This window comes from Oryctolagus cuniculus, chromosome 19, assembly GCF_051225735.1.
Source record: "Oryctolagus cuniculus isolate XC-2025 breed Fujian yellow rabbit chromosome 19, ASM5122573v1, whole genome shotgun sequence".
NCBI classification, from domain to species: domain Eukaryota; kingdom Metazoa; phylum Chordata; class Mammalia; order Lagomorpha; family Leporidae; genus Oryctolagus; species Oryctolagus cuniculus.
This window is the reverse complement of record NC_142885.1, coordinates 69,831,990-69,851,575: the sequence shown is the minus strand read 5'-3', so window position 1 is coordinate 69,851,575 and position 19,586 is coordinate 69,831,990. Positions and strand designations below refer to the sequence as shown.

The 19,586-nt window shown below is 62.4% G+C and overlaps 1 protein-coding gene across 2 annotated transcripts; it reads left to right on the top strand.

The window, feature by feature from the left end:
* Positions 1 to 2,809: 2,809 nt before the first annotated feature.
* Positions 2,810 to 18,499, top strand: MMP25 (matrix metallopeptidase 25). 2 transcript variants are annotated; one of them, XM_051836224.3, is made up of 14 exons: positions 3,777 to 3,909; positions 4,035 to 4,210; positions 4,573 to 4,705; positions 5,731 to 5,866; positions 5,952 to 6,241; positions 9,606 to 9,782; positions 9,858 to 9,942; positions 10,033 to 10,115; positions 10,311 to 10,463; positions 10,538 to 10,795; positions 10,882 to 17,404; positions 17,495 to 17,549; positions 18,327 to 18,365; positions 18,454 to 18,499. In XM_051836224.3, the coding sequence occupies exons 2-11, from the start codon at positions 4,100 to 4,102 to the stop codon at positions 11,166 to 11,168; spliced, it is 1,713 nt and encodes a 570-aa protein (XP_051692184.3). In that variant the 5' UTR covers positions 3,777 to 3,909; positions 4,035 to 4,099; the 3' UTR covers positions 11,169 to 17,404; positions 17,495 to 17,549; positions 18,327 to 18,365; positions 18,454 to 18,499. The 2 variants fall into 2 exon arrangements, with proteins under 2 accessions (XP_069920425.2, XP_051692184.3); XM_070064324.2 differs by having other exon boundaries at positions 2,810 to 4,210.
* The last annotated feature ends 1,087 nt before the right edge of the window (positions 18,500 to 19,586 follow it).

Below are 19,586 nucleotides of genomic sequence, written 5' to 3'. Positions count from 1 at the left end.
GTCTCTCCCGGCCTCTAGTGATGGCCCCGGGCCATCTGCCTCCACATTCTTTCTTTTTAAAAAAGGTTTTATTAATTAATTAATAAATTTATTTGAAATGCAATGCGACACACAGAGCAGAGATACAGAGAGGGAGAGCTCCCATCCGCTGCTTCACTCTCCAATGCCCCCCATAACCTGGGCTCAGCCAGGCCTAAGCCAGGAGCCAGGAGCTTCTTCCGGGTCTCCCACGTGGGTGCAGAGGCCCAGGTACCTGGGCTGTCTGCCGCTGCCTTCCCAGGATGTGTGCAGCAAGCCAGATGAGAAGCGGAGAAGTCGGAATGCCAAGCGGCGCCCTGATGTGGTGTGATCGGGCGACCCAAGCCATGGCTTAATCCGCTGCCCCCCAGGGCCCTCCCAGGTCTGGCTGCTTTGGCAGCACCATGCTTCCGAGATGCAGCCATATGCTTCGTTAGTGGACTCAGCAGACTCGAAACTTTCCAAGCCAAAGAAACCCGCGGCGGCAGTGCTGGAGTGTCCTCCAGTTAGGCACCTGTCAGTACACCTGCGCTTTCTCATGCCTGCACACATTGTTGTCCACCTCCTACTCGGCCAGGAGCCGTGATGACCTCTGACACAATCAGCACTGATAAAATGGAGCCATCATCTTTGTTTCCCAGGCTGGAGTCAGGAGCCAGAGCCAGAAACCGGACCCTGACACTCCGGGGCGGCGTCTTCACTGTAAGGGGCCAGCCGGCTCCGGGTGCTGCCCTTTCAATCACTTATCTGAAAGGCAGAGTGAGGGAGACGGGGAGAGGTGGGAGAGCTCCCCACCATCAAGGCTGGACCAGGAGGAAGCCAGCCAGCAGGTGCTGGTAGTCAGGTCCCTGCCGCCTCCCAGCGTGCACAGTAGCCGGAAGCTGAGGCCAGAGCAGAGCGGCAGGGACGCAACCCTCGGTCCTCCTGTGTGGGTGCACGCGTCTCCAGCAGCATCTCGACAGCTGGTTCACTCCCCAGTTGGCTGCAATGGCCAGAGCTGCATCGATCTGATGACAAGAGCCAGGAGCTTCTTCCAGGTCTCTCAAGCACTTGGGCCATCTTTTGCTGTTTTCCCAGGCCACACCAGAGAGCTGGATCAGAAGTGGAGCAGCTGGGACTCGAACCAGCACCCATGTGGGATGCTGGCATTGCAGGCGGCGGCCTTACCTGCTGTGCCACAGTGCCAGCCCCGCCACTTTTCTTTAGTCTCTCTTTCTCTCTCAAGATTTTTTTTAAGGGGCCAGGGCTGTGGCACAGTGGGTTAAAGCCCTGGCCTGAGGCGCTGGCATCCTATGTGGATGCTAGTTCTGGTCCCGGCTGCTTCTCTTCCAATCTAGCTCTCTGCTGTGGCCTGGGAGGGTAGTGGAGAATGGCCCAAGTGCTTGGGCCCCTGCGCCTGTGTGGGAGACCTAGAGGAAGCTCCTGGCTTCTGGCTTTGGATCAGCTGAGCTCCAGCCATTGCAGCCATCTGGGGAGTGAACCAGCGGATGGAGGACCTCTCTCTCTGTCTAACTATCTCTGTAATTCTTTCAAGTAAAAAAAAAATTTTTTTAAAGATTTTATTTATTTATCTTCTTCCATCTGCTGGTTCACTCCCCAATTGGCCACAACGGCTGGAGCTGCACTGATCCAAAGCCAGGAGCCAGGAGCTTCCTCCAGGTCTCCCACGCAGGTGCAGGGGCCCAAGGGCTTGGGGTATCTTCTGCTGCTTTCCCAGCCCATAGCAGAGAGCTGGATCAGAAGAGGGGCAGCCAGGACTCGAACTGGCGCCTATATAGGATGCTGGCACTGCAGGCAGCTGCTTTACCTACTACACCACAGCACTGACCCCTCCCTCAAGATTTATTTATTTATTTATTTGAAAGTCAAAGTTACAGGGAGACAGAGCAGTCTTCCATCTGCTGGTTCACTCTCCCAAATGGCCACAATGGCTGGGGCTGGTCTAGGCTGAAGTCAGGAGCCTCATCCTGGTATCCTGTGGGTGCAGGGGCCCAAGCGCTTGGGCCATCTTCTGCTGCTTTCCCAGGAAGAGTGAGGGAGAGGGGGACATTAGCATGAAGCTGCACTGGAAGTGGAATGCCTGGGGCTCCAGCTGGTGCCTGTAGGGGATTACAAGCAGTGGCTTCACCCCTTATGCCACAATGCCAGCCCCATCATTTGTTTTCTAAAATGTTTCTGAGGGGCCAGCACCGTGGTACAGCCTATTAGGCTGCTATTTGTGGTGCCAGTTAGAGTCCCATCTGCTCTGCCTGCTGGTCCAGGCCAAAGCCAGGAGCCAGGAGTTTCTTCTGGGTCTCCCACATGAGCACCTGGGCCATCCTGCGCTGCTTTCCCAGGTGCATTAGCAGGGAGCTGGATTGGAAGTGCAGCAGCCAGGACTCCAACCTCTGCTCTATCAGGGGATGTCAGAGTCGCAGGAAGCAGCTTCATCCACGGCACCACAACGTTGGCCTAACCACAGGCTGAACTGCGGCCCCTCAACATTCACCTGTTGGAGCCGGAGCCCCTGGTCCCCCAGCGTCTGGAGGTAGGCCTATGAAGAGGTGGGGGTGCTGGAATGAGGCATTGCGGGCGGCCCAGTGGTCAGCGTCCTGACAGCTGTGTGTGCAGAGGGACAACCCGGAGAGGAGGCAGTAGGGGCCCCTCCTCACCGCTGGACCTTGGACTTCCAGCTTCCAGAGGATAAATGGCCTTTTAAGCCCCCAGTGGGTGGTATTTTGTTACAGTAGCTGGGGCAGACAAATACAGGATGACAATGTTTTCTTAAGATTTGATTTTATTTACTTGAAAGGCAGAGAGCGGGAAGAGAGCTCTTCCGTGGCCCACTCCACTCTAAATAGTGGCAACAGCCAGGCGTGACCAGCAGCTCCATCCGGGTCTCCCCCGTGGGTGTCAGGGGCCCAAGAGCGTTGGCAGGAGGCTGGACCGGAAGTGGAGCTGCTGGGACTGGAACCCGCGATCTGCAGGGACGGCGGTGTTGCTGAGCCCAGGGTGGCAGTGTGTTGGCCTGCAGCTGCAGCCGGCACGTCTGCTCCCTGTTTTGTCTGAAACAGGATCCCCTCGCTGTTGCCATCCCAGAGGCTCCAGCGGCTGCAGCCTCGCCACTCCCTCTTTACCCGAGCGCTTGCTAGGAAGCGCCCCCCAGCCGCCTTCCCGGTCTTTCTGCACCTGCCCGGCCTCCCAGCCTCGGCTCTCGGGGCGGGAAGCGTATGGCTCTGCGGGGCTGGGGTTCCTCGGTGGAGTTTTCGGGACAGGATGCGCGGTCCCCGGGGTGGCGCGTGCGTCTGCATCTGGAGATGCCCGCCGCTCTAGGGCCGGGGGATGGGCTCGGGCCGCACAGCCGGGCCGGGGCCGAGCCGGCGGGGGACGGCCCGGGACCCCACGGGAAAGAGACGCTTCCTTCCCGGCCTCCTGCTGCCCGGAAATCCCCCCGCGCTCGGACTGCCTGCCGCGCGGGGTCGCGGGCAAGGGCGGCGCGAGGGGGCGGGGAGGCACGGGCTGCACGATTCGGGGAAAGCAGAAGCGAGCCCCGCTCTGACGAGCTGGGATCTGGGAAGAGAAACTCGAGGGCGCCGCCGCCCCCACCCCAGCGCTCGGCTGACCGCTCCTCTTAGAAGCGCGCAGAAGAGGGTCTCTGGGGAGTGGACGGCTAGCCCACTGCTCGCACCTCCCGGCTCCACGGCGGAGGATTGGGCCACTTCCCCGCCACGCCCTCCTCTCGTATCGGGGTGCGCCCGCCCCGCCCGGCCCTCCACTCGCGCCGGTAGCAGCACTGGCCCACGGCGCAGGACCAGCCCAGGACCCGAGAGGCCGCCGCAACAGGCCCGTTATCCACCCACCCTCGGACCCGCTCCCGACCCCAGACCCGCCGGATCTTCTGCCGACACTGCTGTACGCCCCCAGCCCCCTACCCTGCCTCTCTGGACCCCTGGGAGGACCCCGAGGCTCCTGCCCGCCCCTTCTACCCGGCACGGGGTCCCCGAGACCCTCTCCTGGTCCCTGACGTCCTCCTGCAGGTCCCCAGAGCGGCCGGGGCCAGCACCCCTCTGAACCCCAGGGCTGCCCACGGCTGGAGCGCGCCATGCGGCTGCGGGAGCTCCCGCCCCGGTTCTGGCTCCTGGCCCTGCTGCTCCCGCCGCTGCCGCCGCCAGCGCGCGCTGAGACCTCGGCGCAGGACGTGAGCCTGGGCGTGGTGAGCGCGGGAGTTCGCGGGCCCCTGGGATCCGCAGGGAGGTTTGGGCGAGGGAAGCTTGGGCCGGACACTTGAGCCCTGAGGAGGCACGGTGAGGGTGGCTTCCAGTAGTCCAAGGGTGACTGGGATTGGGGTGCGGGGACCTGGATTCCTGGATCTGTCCGAGGGTTTGGGGCCCAGATTTAGGGTCTGGAAAGGAGCTGGAGGGTGGGGCACTTGGGCAGAGGAGCAGGGGGGCCTCTGTTGGGCTGGGGGTCCGGGGAGGGGCGGTTCTTCAGGATGGAGGTGGCAAGGGAGGGACCCATCCCTTTTACCCCCCCACCCCCACCCCGGAGACTCACCTGTGCTCCGTGGCGGCCTAGGACTGGCTGACCCGCTATGGCTACCTGCCGCCACCTGACCCAGTGCAGGCCCAGCTGCAGAGCCTGGAGAAGCTTCGTGATGCGGTCAAGGTCATGCAGAGGTTCGCTGGGCTGCCTGAGACCGGCCTCATGGGTAGGTGGACCCCGCCCTGCCCGTGCAGCCCCAGGCCCTGCCTCTGCATCCAGCCAGCCAGCGTGCACCTGAGCACAGGCAGCCCAAACCCAGAGTGATGGAGAATCTGTCACAGGCTGAGTGGTCTCAGGCTCCACCAGTGTGGTGGGAGACAAGGCCCCTGCCCCAGGGAGCGGCCGTTCTGGAGTGAGACTGGGGAGAGGTCAAGGATTTAAACATAATTTCCCACGAAGAGGCGCCAGCCCTGGGAGCTGTGGGGCCAGAGCACCCCCAGCCAGGGCCTGCCCAGCTGCCCGGGGAAGGTGCTGGGTTTGAGTCCAGGGGCAGTGAGCGGCCGGGAGGGTGTGAAGGCGGAAGGCGACCCCGTTGGGTTTGCAGTTCTACTCCTTTCCTGTGGTTGCTAACGGAGAACAGAGAACGGAGGGCAGGCGGCTGTAGCACATGGACAGGGGGTGATGGCCGGCAATGGGGATGGATGTGGCCAGAGGCTGTTGGATTGCAGGTGTCTGGGGGGTAGATCTGCAGGGTACCTCTGCAGTTAAATGGGAAAGGCAGAGGGGGCTTGTGGGAGCTGGGCTGGCTCACGGGACTCTACTGTGGTGCCCTCACTCGTGCGCCACCCACAAGCGGGTTCTCAACCCTGGGCCACCTCTGTGCAAGGGCTGAGGTCTGGGCCCCGTGTGGCCGCCAGGAGCGCAGAGGACGGCCCTGTGGGGTGTGGGCGGTCCCCCGCAGGCGTTCAGCCTCACACGGAGGGGTCCTCACTGCACCAGCCGCGGGCGCTCAGGGAAGGAGGACCACCTGGCTGGAGCTGGGTGACCCCGCCTGGAAGGGCAGCGCTGAGAGTCTGGTGTGACCTGGCTTCCACTCCGGGCTGCGGGGTCTCGGTTTGCTGACGCCACAACCGGGCCAGAGCACCCTGCCGCCCATGCCCCTCGCACTGTGCAGACCCGCAGTAGCTGGCCGCCAAGCGCAAGCCCCGCCCTGCGGCTGACGCACCCCCCCCCCCCGTCTGTCTCCCACAGATCGGCAGACCCTCGCCACCATGCGCAAGCCCCGCTGCTCGCTGCCCGACGTGCTGGGGGCGGCCGGGCTGGTCCGGCGCCGCCGCCGCTATGCCCTGAGTGGCAGCGTGTGGCCGAAGCGGACCCTGACGTGGAGGTGGGTGCTGGAGCCCGCCCTCCTTGGGGTCTGCACGGCGGCCCTTCCCCTCCGCGGCCGACCTGTTGCCCCCCTCTCCCTCCAGGGTGCGTTCCTTCCCCCGGAGCTCCCGGCTGAGCCAGGAGACGGTGCGGACCCTCCTGAGCTACGCACTGGCCGTGTGGGGCGCCGAGTCCGGCCTCACCTTTCACGAGGTGGATGCCCGGCACCAGGAACCCGACATCCACATCGACTTCGCCCGGGCCTACCACCAGGACAGCTACCCCTTCGACGGGCTGGGGGGCACCCTGGCCCACGCCTTCTTCCCCGGGGAGCACCCCATCTCCGGGGACACCCACTTCGATGATGAGGAGACCTGGACTTTCGGGTCGAAAGGTAACGGTCTTTGGAGAGGTCCTCTCCCCAGGTGTGTGGAGCCCTAAGAGTTGGGGTTACCTTCACTGAGTAATGGCAGCTGGATTGCTCAGGGTCTCCAGGGAAACCGCAGCTACAGAATGTGTGTGTGTGTGTGTATGTGAGAGAGAGAGAGAGAGAGAGAGACAGAGAGAGAGACTTGTGTGACATATATCTTTACAAATTTTTTCTGAAATTTTTTCATTTTTAAAAATCTATTTGAAAGACAGAGACAGAGGTAGACAGAGACATCTCCCATCTGCCAGTTTCCTCCCCAAATGCCTGTAGCAGCTGGGACTAGGCCAGGCCCAAGCCAGGAGCCAGGAACTCCATCTGGGTCTCCCGCATGGCGGCCACTGTCCCGTGGGGCCAGCCCCTGGCACGTGTCAGGCAGTTCATCTACACAGCATTCGTCGCAATGCCTGGGCTCTGGTCTGACCAAAGAGCCGGGCACGATGACCCGGCCAAAGTGGTGCCCACAGTCCACCTCCGCGGAGGCCGGCCAGGGGCCCAGCTCCCAGCTGGGGCTGAGGCCGGGGCACCAACAGGGCTCTGCACAGCAGCTGAGTCAGAAGAGTTACACCACACACGGTGACACAGCCGCACAGAGACACAGCACGGAAACCCTGAGCCACAGGTGCTCACGGGAGGGGCTGCTTCCTGGAAGGGTGCCCCCCCCACCCAACTGGGAGCACAAAATACCACAAGGCCAGGCCCCCTGGTCCTACCCCCCGGTGTACGCGCTGGGGGAGATGCAGGAAGTCAGCACCAGCCTCACCAGCAGGGCCGGGAGGAGCCACGGAAGGGAGGAAGGGCTGTGACGTGGGCGGATCGCGAGGAGGGCAGCTCCCACATCCCACAGTCTGGGGATGGAGTGGGAGCACCTGGACGATGCGGTTCTGAAGGCAGTGGGTTCATGGGAGAAAGATCCCTGGGGAGGCAGAGGCAGGATGCGGGGAGTGGCTGTGGGGTCCAGCACGAAGATGTTGGGGGTGATGGGGCGGGGAGGGACCTGAATTGTCAGGGCAGGCACAGGTTGGGGTCTGGCTGGTGGGGGGCGGCGCCGAGTGCAGTCTGGGTGCCGGCTCGCGGTGCTCTGCCCACTGCATGCAGGGCCTGGCACTCTTCCGTCAGAACAGGCTCCCCAGAAGTGGAGCTCCCGAGGGGGACTCATGCATGAGCCATCCCCGGGCGCATGCTGGGGGGATGGGGCGGAGGGAAGCAGGAGAAGCTGAGCCAGGATGTGGTCTGGCTGGACGAGTGCCCATCCAGGGCTCTGCAGAGGCGATGCCTGGGGTGTGGTCCTGCCCGGACGAGGCCCAGCTCCCAGCTGGGGGCTGCTCAGGGAGCTGGAGTGGGGAGGAGAGGCAGGGTTGGGGGGCAGCAGGGACGGTGCATGGGCCCTGCTGAGGCTTTGGGCAATGCACAGATGGCATCCACACAGTGAGGCAGTGTAGACAGACAATGTGATGGTGTAGACAGTAAACTGGTATAGACAGCCAGCTGGTATAGATAACAAGGTGCTGTAACAGATAGTAAGGTGGTGTAGACAGTGAGTGGAGTGGACAGGTGGTGTAGACTGTGAGGTGGTGTAGTAGTGAGGTGGTGTAGATGGTGAGCTGGGGTTGACAAGTGGTGTAGACAGGTGATGTAGATAGATAGTAAGGTGGTGTAGACAGTGAACTGGTGTAGATAGGTGGTGTAGACTGTGAGGTGGTGTAGACGGTGAGCTGGGGTAGACAGGTGGTATAGACAGACAGGTGATGTGGATAGATAGTGAGGTAATATAGACAGTGAGGTGTGTGGGTGCTAGGAGTAATTCGCCCATAGCTCTTGGCTCAGGCCTGGGTTCCGTGCTGGAGCTGACTGGCAGCAGGCCGTGGGGGGTGGGGGGGCAGGAAGGTTCCAGAAGGGCAGTGGAGAATGTGGAAGTCCAGTGCAGAAGCCAAGAAGTGGTGGCTGGAGGGACGGGGGAGATGCTGTGCTTGTCCTGGAGGGGGTGAGCGAGGCAGAATCCTCACCAGGGCAGGGCAGGGCAGGGCAGGGCAGGGCAGGGCAGGGCAGGGCAGGAGGTGTGAAGACCAAGCCGGCTGCCCTGGGTGACCGGAAGTTGTAGGTTACACCGCCGGTCCTGATGAAATAGGAAACACTTTTGTCATCCCAGAGGAGGGGGCGGGGCCCCACGGCAGCTCAAGGGGCTGTGGGTCTGGAAGGGAGGCTGCGAGCAGGGCTGGGGGTGGGCCCTGGTGACCACCCGGGGCGTTCCGCCGGGCTGGGCTGCACAGTTGTGCAATTTCCCCCAGCTGCATAGCGTGACAAGTGTGCAGCAGGGGTGCAGGACCCGGAAGCCCTGGGCAGCCGGAGCAGAGGCGAGGCGAGGAAGGAAGGTGAGGGAAGAACCAGACCTGGTTTAGACACCAAGTTTCCTCCAGTTTCTCAGAAAGAAAGGAGAGCAACAACAGAGCCAGTGGTGCACGCCGACACGGTGCAGGCTGACCACACCCACCCCCGGCCGCTGCAGGAGGGCGGGGCGGCTGGCACCTGCCCTTGTGCCTCGGTTCCCTGCTCTGTGGATGGGCGGGAGGCCAGGGCTTTGGTCCTCGCTGGATGCACCCAGATGTCTCACCCTCAGGCTCTCACGCTCCCTATTGGGCTGCAGGAAAACTCGATTTCCAGTTCAGGTCGGGCAGACCTGTGTCCAGTGTCGCCAGCCCTAAGGAGATTCCTGGGAAGCAGAGCAGCGCCTGGGGTGGGGTCACCTGGCCCCAGCCCATCCGCCTGCCTCTCCTGCAGCAGGAGCCGGCTGGCAGGGCTGGCAGCCGGCGGATCGATGAGGAGCTGGGATTCGGCCAGCAGGGGAGCGAGAAGGGGCTGTGTCCTGGCTCTTGCGCTGGATCCCACAGGAGAGGCTGGGAGGAGGCGGGCCCTGGGCCAGTGGGCTGCGGCCTGAGAGTGCCTGCTGGAGCGGGCACGGAGTGGGAGGGGGGGTGAAGGAGCAGGGAGAGGGGCAGGGGGGAGGCGTGGGGAGCTGAAGCCACCATCAGCCTAGGCTCCTAGCAGGTAGGGTGCTGACAGGGTTGGGGGAGATGAGCGGGGAGGAGGGGGTTTCCTGGGCCAGGGCTTCCTGGAGAGACCCCCGTGGAGGGCCCCTTGGGCTCGCCTCCAGTGTAGGGACCAAGCCTTCCACATATCAGCGAAAGGTGGCCCAACCCCCATGGCCTCTGCAGCCCTGTAGCCTAGCACCATCCAACAGGGCTGAATGGTCCAGGAGTGAGCCAGTGGGGGTGGGGTGGTGGGGTGGTGGGGGGGTGGCCTCTCCTTCAGCCCCATTCTCCCCACTCCCCAGATGGCGAAGGGACAGACCTGTTCGCCGTGGCTGTCCACGAGTTCGGCCACGCCCTGGGACTGGGGCACTCCTCCGCCCCCAACTCCATCATGAGGCCCTTCTACCAGGGCCCCGTGGGCGACCCCGACAAGTACCGCCTGTCCCAGGATGACATCGAAGGCCTGCAGCAGCTGTATGGTACGGTGCCTGGAGGCGGCCCCTGTGGCCTGTGCCCCAGGGCTGGGTGACCCACACCTGCCTCTCTCCCCACAGGGAAAGTGCCCCAAACCCCACAGGGCACGCCCACTCGGAGACCCCTGGCTCCTCCCCCTCTGCCCCCGACCCCGCTCCCAGACAGGTGAGTCCCAGGGCCCCGCCTCGGCTGGCCAGCTCCCCGGTGGAGCCCTCATTTAGGGTGGGAGGAGCTCACCTGTCCCTTCCTCCCTAGCCCTACGTGGCCCATCCCAGACCGGTGTGAGGGCCACTTCGACGCTATTGCCAACATCCGCGGCGAAACCTTCTTCTTCAAGGGTGCGTGACCTGGGATGGCCCTCGGCCTCCCCTGTCTGGCTTTCTACCCACTCAGGGGCACTCGTCTGGGCTAGGTGGGGACGTTTCTGGGAAGTGGGACCCTGAGCGCTAGAAGGGGGGGGGGCACGGTGGTCCCCCGAGGCTCGCCGCGTGGTTTCCAGAAGTCTCTGCCCGTCTCCTGCGCCCTCCACACAGGCCCCTGGTTCTGGCGCCTGCAGCCTTCGGGGCAGCTGGTGTCGCCCCGGCCCGCGCGGCTGCACCGTTTCTGGGAGGGGCTGCCCGCCCAGGTGACGGTGGTCCAGGCCGCCTACGCGCGGCACCGCGACGGCCGCATCCTCCTGTTCAGCGGTGAGTGGGGCTGCGCGGCGGGGCCGGCCGGCCGGGGCCCGCGCGGGTCACTCACACCCGGCCGCGCCCTCCAGGCCCGCAGTTCTGGGAGTTCCGGGACCGACAGCTGGACGGCCCGGCGCGGCCGCTCACCGAGCTGGGGCTGCCGCCGGGGCTGGAGGTGGACGCCGTGTTCTCGTGGCCGGCCAACGGCAAGACCTACCTGGTCCGGGGCCGGAGCTACTGGCGCTTCGACGAGGAGGCCCGGCGCGCCGACCCCGGCTACCCCCGCGACCTGAGCCTCTGGGAGGGGGCGCCGCTAGCGCCTGACGACGTCACGGTCAGCAACGCAGGTACCGGGGCTGGCCCGGGGGTGGGGTCGCGGGGCGCCCGCGGGCAGCCGGGACGCAGCCTCTGACGCGTCCCCCGCCCCCCGCAGGCGACACCTACTTCTTCAAGGGCACCCAATACTGGCGCTTTCCCAAAGGCAGCGTCAAGACCGAGCCGGACTCCCCTCAGCCCATGGGGCCCGAGTGGCTGGACTGCCCCGCCCCCACCTCGGGCCCTCACGCCCCCAAGCCCCCTAAAGCGACCCCCAAGTCCGGAGCCTGCGATTGCCAATGCGAGCTCAACCAGGCGGCGGGCCGGCCGCCCACGCCCTTCCTGCTGTCCCTTCTGCCCCTGCTGGCAGGGGGCCTCGCCTCCCGCTGCGGGGGGTCGTCCTAAGCTGGGCACTCCCTACCTGGAAAGGGGCCGGACGTGGTAGGGGTTTGGGAGGCGCAGCCCGGCCCCTTCCTGTTGCCAGGGACGATGGCTCCCGCGAGGACGAGCCGGGGGATTCTCCGCAGAGGGCGGCGCCACCTGAGACCTGACCGCCCTGGCGCTGGGCTCGGCCTCCCGGGACTACGGCGCTCCACAGCCGCCTCCGAGGCGCGCCGCCAGGGGGCGCCCGCGCGCAGCGACCCCGCTCCGCTCCCGCTCCAAGCGGCCGCCAGGGGGCGGTGTGGACCTGGCCCAGCCTCGGGGGGATCCAACTGGACGAGGCAGCCAGGGACAGAAGGCTGCTGGGCTGCTGGAGGCCCGGATGTGTTCTGCCCGCCCCCTCGCGGGTCACTGGAAGGGGATGCTGCCCCCACGGGACTCTCCCCCCCTTGCCCCATCCGGAACAGCCGGCCTGACCTGGAGTGCCTGTACGTGTCTGTGGGGGACAGGCCTTGCCCACCTGCGGCTCCCTACCCCTTTCTGCTCTCCTGATGTCCCAGTCACCGCCATGTGTTGGGGACCCAGCTCCAGCCCGGAAACCCCTCCCCAGGGACCTACGGACACCACCTGGGTGATGTCAGCAGCCTAGCGATCCCGTTTCCACTCCCCTCTATCCTGGTCACACAGCCTGGATCACCCTGGTCCAGAAGTGACCCCACTGCCCAGTGAAGCCCCTCTCATCCGAAGGTCTCCCAGCTGCACACTGGGGCGGTGCCAGCTCCCTCCAGCAGAACGGGCTGGGTGGGTGGGAAGGTGGGGGCTGCGCCCTTTCTTAACCGGGTCACTGCCCCCTTGGCAATAGGGTGGCCCTAGTTCAGGGTGAGGGTGAGTGGAACCTGGGCCAGCTTGTTCACTCCCACACCCACAGATCCATAGCCTCAGCCATGGCCTCTGGAACTGTGCTTCTGGAATCTTCCGAGTCCGAAGAGCATGGAGAACTTCAAAACGGGGATACCATCCTCCGAGTCCACATTGTGGGGGGGCCTGGGTCTGCATTGTCGCACGCTGTGGGGAGGAGGTTGGGGAGCCGGAGCTAGCCCTCCGCCATCAGGTCTCTGCCTTGGCCTGTTAGGGACCAGCTACAGGACCATGGTCTGAGAGCTGCCCACCCCCATGGGTGGGGCCGCCCCGTGGGGGCCTCCTCCAGGCTGGCCCCCAGACCCTGAGGCTGTGGGCAGCCATCCCAACGGCCAGGGGGAAACCTGCCCCCAGCTTTTCATGACCAAATGGGCCAATATGAGCGTGAGAGCTAGGGGTCAGGACCAGTGGTGACCTGACGGGTGTCAGCGCCAGGAAACCTCGTGGACCTCTGTTCAGTGCCTTTCCAAGTTGGAGGACGGGACAGCTGTCCCCCAGAGACGTGCAGCCCTGGCTGAGAAGACACGGCAGGGTCAGCAGTGATGGCCCTGCTGTGCAGAAGGTGGATCCAGGCCCTTGGGATGAGGAAGCTGAGAGCGGGGGGTGGGGGGGGCAGCGAAAGCTGCCGATTGTGCAACGGGTGCTTTCCAGAGTTGCAGGGACTGCTGAGCCTGCTGCCGGGAAGGGGCTTTGGGGAGACACCGTGAGGGCAGGCGCAGCCGCAGTCAAAGCTGAAACCTGTATCCTCCCAAGGACTCCAAGGAATTCATTGCAATCAGGCGTCTGATAAGGGGCCTGCACCCAGGGTGTATAAAAACCTCTTGCAACGTAACAACGACAGGGCCCGTTTCCGTGTTCGTCTTCCTTGTGCACACACGCACAAGGGGTCAAAGAGCACCTGAACGGATTTGTAAATAAGCCAGTGGCTGGCTACCCTTTACAACAGTGGACTGGGGCTGGAGGGGGCGGGGAGAGTGCGCGGCTGGGACCCTGGAACGCAGCAGGCACCTGCTCCAAGGCCCAAACCCACAGTGCCTGTGGCCCAGGATCCCACCGTGGCTCCCGGGGAGGGGTTCACAGCAGATCTGCTCGTGGGCAACGCCAGGTGGCTTCAACCCCAGTGACCGTCATCGGGAAACCACGTGGCCCAGCCCACTGTATTTAGCCAGGACAGGGAAGGCTGCGCGGCCACGCCAGGCACAGAGACCACATGCACTGTGACTCCATTTCTATGACATGTCCAGGAGGATGGGGGGTGTTGGGGGCAGGACTTCTTCCTGAAGTGATAGCAAACTTTGCACTGTGTTGTACGCTTCAATGGGTGGGCTGCTTTGCGATGTGAATTCTAGCTCAATAAAGCCACAGAAACACGGGACAACACCCAGAGGAACTCCTGGAGAGGGCCCAGTGCTGGGGGGTGCCCAGTGTCGGCTGAGGCCGGGGCAGCTCCCTTCTCTCGCACTCTGGAACTCAGATTCTGGACTTCCTGGGTGTGGAAGGGGAGAGGTATCGGACATCCGAATGGGCTCCTGAGTGACTGGAGGGTGACAGCTGGCATCTGCCCAAGCCAAGTGAGACTTTCTCTAGGGAAGTGTCAGTCATGGCTGAATCCCTTAAGGAGGTCTTACTGGGGGCTGGCGCTGTGGCGCAGCAGTTACGCTGCTGCCTGAGAGGCCGGCATCCTGCATGGGTGCTGAGTGGAGTCCTGGCTGTTACTTCTGATCCGGCCCCCTGTTAATGGCCTGGGAAAGCAGCAGAGGATGACCCAGGTGCTTGGGCCCCTGCACCCATGTGGGAGACCTGGATGGAGTTCCAGGCTCCTGGGTTCGGCCCGGCCCAGCCCTGGCCCTTGTGGCCATCTGGGGAGTGAACCAGCAGAGGGAAGGCCTCTCTCCCTCTTGCTCTCTTCCTCTGTGTGTTGCTCCGCCTTTCCAATAATTTTTTTTTTTGACAGGCAGAGTGGACAGTGAGAGAGAGAGACAGAGAGAAAGGTCTTCCTTTGCCATTGGTTCACCCTCCAATGGCCGCCGCGGCTGGCGCGCTGCGGCCGGCGCACCGCGCTGATCCAATGGCAGGAGCCAGGAGCCAGGTGCTTTTTTTCCTGGTCTCCCATGGGGTGCAGGGCCCAAGCACCTGGGCCATCCTCCACTGCACTCCCTGGCCACAGCAGAGAGCTGGTCTGGAAGAGGGGCAACCGGGACAGAATCCGGCGCCCCAACCGGGACTAGAACCCAGTGTGCCGGCGCCACTAGGTGGAGGATTAGCCTAGTGAGCAGCGGCGCCGGCTCCAATAAATTTTTAAAAATAAAAATTAAAAAAGGAGCTGCTGGCAACTGACCTCACCACTCCCAAGAGCAGTGGTTTTTCTGGGGACCCCCGGTTAGACCCCGGCCCCCGCTGCCGAGCACCTACACTGTCGGCAGCCGCCCGCATCCTCCTGGGAAGGGCGCATCCCTCTGCTTGCTGCCCTTTCCACCTCCAGGAGCCCTGTCCCCCTGAGTCCCCCCAGAGCCCTCTGTTGGCTTCCCTGGCAGCTCCAGGCTCGAGAGGCTGCTGGTGGCTCCTCCGTCCCAGCTCAGCACGCTCAGGGTCCCGGGCTCCTGGACACAGAGAGTCTGCAACCCCTGACCCAGGGGAGGCCCCGTTCTAAGACCTCAGAACAGGGACGGCTAAGAAAGACCACGATGAGGCCAATGCTGTGGCGTAGCAGGTAAAGCTGGTTCCAGTCCTGGCTGCTCCTCTTCTGATCCAGCTCCCTGCTAATGCGCCTGGGAAAAGCAGCAGAGGACGGCCCACGTGCTTGGGCCCCTGCACCCATGTGCAGGAGACTGGAAGGGGCTCCTGGCTCGGGATTGGCTCAGCTCCGGCCATTGCAGCCATTTGGGGAGTGAACCAGTGGATGGAAGACCTCTCTCTCTCTCTCTCTCTAACTCTCTCTCTCTAACTCTGCCTTTAAAATAATAAATAAATAAATCTTTTAAAAAGAAGAATAGGGTGTCACGGGGTGCATGTGTCCCCCCACATGTGTGTGTTAGAGCCCTCCCCTTCCCAGCATGTCATAACATGGCCTTCTTTGGAGATAGGTTGTCAAGGCACAAGGAAGTCTTTAGTGTGGGCCCTAATCCAACAGTGGGGGAGAAGCAGGTGTTTGGCCCAGTGATTTACACCCTGTCCTATATCCCAGGGCCAGGGTTCAAGGCCCGCCTCTGGCTCTTAATTCCAGCTTTCCACTAAAGCAGACCCTGGGAGGCCGCAGGCGATAGCTTAAAATGATTGAGTCCCTGCCATCCACAGAGGAGGCCTGGATTCAGTTCTAGCTCTCTTTTTTTTTTTATTTTAATTAATTAATTAATTAATTAATTTAAAAGTCAGAGTTACACAGAGAGAAGAAGAAGGAGAGGAGAGAGAGAGAGAGAGAGAGAGAGAGAGAGAGAGAGAGAGAAGTCCTCCGTACACTGGTTCATTATCCATTGACCACAACGTCTGGAGCTGTGCTGATCTGAAGCCCAGGAGCTTCTTTTGGGTCTTCCACGCAGGGACAGGGGCCCAAGCACTTGAGCCATCTTCCAATGCTTTCCCAGGTCACAGCAGAGAGCTGGATCAGAACCAGGGCCCATGTGGGATGCTGGCACTGCAGGCGAGAGCTTTACCCGCTATGCCACAGCACCAGCCCCGAGTTCCTAGCTTTTGGCTTCAGCCTGGCCGAGCACTGGACATTTTGAGCATTTTGGAAGTGAACCAAACAGTGAGAACACTCTGTCTCTGTCTGTCTCAAAAAAAAAAAAAAAAAAAAAAGAAAAAGAAAAAGAAAAAAAAAGAAAGAAAGAAAAGAAGCGGCTTTTGGAGCTGGTGTTGTAGGTTGTAGTGCAGGGGTTAAACCACCAAGTACAGTGCTGGCATCCCACATGATCCCACATGAGCACTAATTCAAGTTCTGGCTGCTCCACTTCCAATCCAGCTCCCTCTAATTGCCTGGGAAAGCAGCCCAAGTGCTTGGGCCCCTGCACCTGCGTGGGAGACCCGGATGAAGTTCCAGGCTCCTGGCTTCGGCCTGGCCCAGCCCAGCCTGTTGCAGTCCTTTAGGGAGTGAACCAGCAGGTAGAAGAGCTCTCTGTCTCTCCTTCTGTGTAACTCTGCCTTTGAAATAAATATATAATTTTTAATTAAAAAAGTAACTTAAAAAACGGACCCAGACACACGGAGGAGACGGCCAGTGTGGGGAGGCCGGATGCTGGCAGGAGACGAGGTGGCTGGGCTCCTGCCCCCCAGGAGAGAAGGCATTTCCAGCTGGTGGCCCTGGGAAGCCTCCGTGATGGCAGTGCTCCGCCGGGGAGGGGCTGTGGTTTCAGGAGGGAGGTGAGACAGGCTGAATGCGGCAGGCCCTCAGGGTGGGGACCCAGACTCCCCTCAAGCGCCCTTGGCACTGGGAGGGGTCAGGAGAACCCGGTCAGTGTCTGCCTTGGGCTCCCCCAGCAGACCCCCTGCCCTCTCCAGGGCCTCAGGCTTAGTGGCTGCCACAGTCTTGTCAGAACTCTGAACTTAACGTGCAGCTCCCAGCAGAGTGCCAACCCTTCCCCGCAGACCCCGTCACTCCCCTGCACGCTGGGAATTCCCGCCTGCTGGGCTCAGTCTGGCCTTCCCCACCAGCACCCCACCTGCCTCTCGAGCTGGCTCAGCACAGGGTCAAGGCCAGAGGTCCAGAGATCAGGGGGAGACCCCCCCAACTCAGGCACCTCAAGTTTATGTCTCTGTCTCTCTAACTCTGTTCCATTCTCTTCTCTCTCTCTCTCTCTCTGTCCCTTTAAAGATTTGTTTTATTTATTTAAAATGCAGTTACACACACACACACACACACACACACGACATACACACACACAAATCTGTCATTCTCTGGTTCACTCCCCAAATGGGCGCAATGGTCAGGTTGGGCCAGGGGAAGCCGGGAGCCTGGGACTCCATCGAGGTCTCCCATTGGGTAGTGGGGCTCCAAGTACTTGGGCCAGCTTCTACTCTTCCAGGAGCAACAGCAGGGAGCTGGATCTGAAATGGAGCAGCAGGGACGGGAATGGGGCTCAGAGGAGCTGCAGGACCTCAGGCAGCGGCTTCACCCGCTGTTCACAGTGCCGGCCACCCCACCCCACTTTCCTTTCCTCATTCTTTCTCTTTCTTTTCTCCCTGCCCCCCACCCCGTGTGCTCCCCTCCCCCACCCCCACCCCGCCGTGCTAAGGGAGGCTCCGCCCAGGCCAGCTCCTCCCTCCTCCTCTGCTCTTGAGCCTCCTCTGCTCTGTCCTCCCAGGCAGTCCCCTGCTGGCCTTAGTACCAAGAGGACAGGGATGAGCGGGTGAGTGTCCCTGAGGAGTACAGCTGGGGTGGGAGTCAGGGGTCCCCAAGGCCTCGGCACTGCCTCTCTGAGACCCTTTCTTCTCGCCAGCTCCTCTCCAGCGGGCTGGGCTCCTGGACATCCAAGCGCCATGGGCTACTCCCAGGTGAGTGCAGCAGGTGGTGGCTGGGCCCCAGCCAGCTCCCCACAGGGTGCCTCTCCCTGGCTGTGCCCTGCTCGCCCCAGTGCTGGGGGCTGAGTGCTGGGCTCTCTGCTCTTGCTGATGGGGCTTGCTGTCAGCTTCACGTTGCTCTGCACATCGCTCAGCAGGAAGTGGCTGCGGGACAGACTCCCTTCCGGGAGGGGCTGTGGGAACAGCTCTGTGAGCCGTGAGCGGCACCCGCCGGGCAGGGCAGGGCGTGGGTGTCTGTCACAGGAGGGCTTATACCTTCTGTGGGTGTGGGGAGCTGGAGACAAGGATGAGGGGGGATGCCAGGCCTGGGGTGGGGTAGCACAGCCCTGGACTGGACAAAGACCCTTTGAGGGCTGGCCTGGCTGCGGCAGCCCAAGAACGGCCCAGGCCAGTAGACCTGGATTCCCCACTCTCCCCCTGCAAATGGGAGGCTGGCCAGGTCCTCCATGGTGCTCTGTGGGGTCCTCCCTGCCTCTGTGGGGCCAGCCCAGAGCCTGGGGGGGTGAGGAAGGCGGGGTCAGAGGTCTGAGGGGCAGCTGAATGCCACAAGGCCCTGCCTGACACTCGGAGAGGAGTGGCCGTGCTGCCCTTCCCCAGCCCAGCCCAGCAAATCCACCCTTGGCCGCCTCTCACCGGGCCCCGGAGGTGTGAGCTGCCGTGCTGAGCAGGCACAGTGTCCATGCCTGTGTGTCGGGGGTGTGTGTGTGACTTGAGGCCACACGAGGCCTGAGTGTTCTCTCCTTTCCACAGTTACCCTGTGATGACATTGACACAGCCTCGTACAAGATGGTAAGGCGATAGGCAGGGGGCCTGAGTGGGCATCCTGAGGAGGCTCCTGCCCACCTGGGATCCAGGCCAACTCTGTGCCTCTTTACAGCACAAGGACCTGGACAGATTCATTTCTGTTGCCCAAGGCCAACATTTAAGAGGTGAACAGGTGGGTCGATGCTCACATGTCCCCACCCCCAGGCTCTCCACATTGGGTGGGGGGTGAGGATGAGGATGGTGATGATGATGAAGGTGCTACGTCAGGCTTGCTCATCCCTTACCTTGGACAGAAACTACAGCCCACTAGCTTCTCAGTTCACACCTGTGGCAGGTGAGGCACAGGTGGGAGACGCAGAGGGAACTCAGGGCTGTCTTCGTGCCACATCATACTGCTGGCAGAGTAGGTTCCCAGGGTGGGCGTGGAGCTGAGAACAGGCTGGGCTCCGGGAGAAGAGTGGAGTGACAGAGGCTGCGGGTTTGAACCATGTGATTTCCTCCCACCCCCACCCCACAGCTGGACGAGTCCAGTCTGGAGTCACTGGAGGTAATTTTGGCTTTGTTGTTCCCTATGGTGTAGTCCTGGTCTCCAGGCTGTGGGGTCTGGGCTCACCCGGATGTGCGGGCAGCACCCTGGGGCCCAGTAGGAGGAGTGTCTGTGTTGCCCACACTCTGTCTCCCCAGGACAGCATCAACGAGGTCTTGTTGGACAACGTAGAGAGCCACTTTCGTAACAACCTGGTGAGTTGGGGCACCTGTCACAGCCCTCACTACTGCCCCTACCTCCCCGTCCCCTGTGTGCATAGCTCCCCAGGGATGGGCTAGTGGGCTCAGGAGGTGGCTGCCTGGCTGGCACCCACCCCTGACTCCCCCCATGTGCACACAATGAGCCTGCTAGAGCCCACGGGGGCCTGGAGCTGGGGTCAGAGCCGTCAATGGACAAGCACATACGAGGGGTCTTCAAAAAGTTCATGGAAAATGCATTCATGCAAAAACCATGCCTGGACTTCAATTTTGGGGGGCCTATGAAAAGCTGATCTTTTCATGGCACCCTCCATGGATGTGAAGACCCCTCCTCTTGCAGCCCTCATGGTCTCTGCCACAGAGGGCAGCTGAAGGCGAGGGCTTGGGGAGAGCCTGCTTGTTTCTGCGGGCTTCTGTCTCCCAGACTCCCTCCATTCCAGGCAGCAGCCGGGGGGGGGGGGCGGGTTTGGGGTCTGGGCCTGCACCCCCCACCAACCGCAC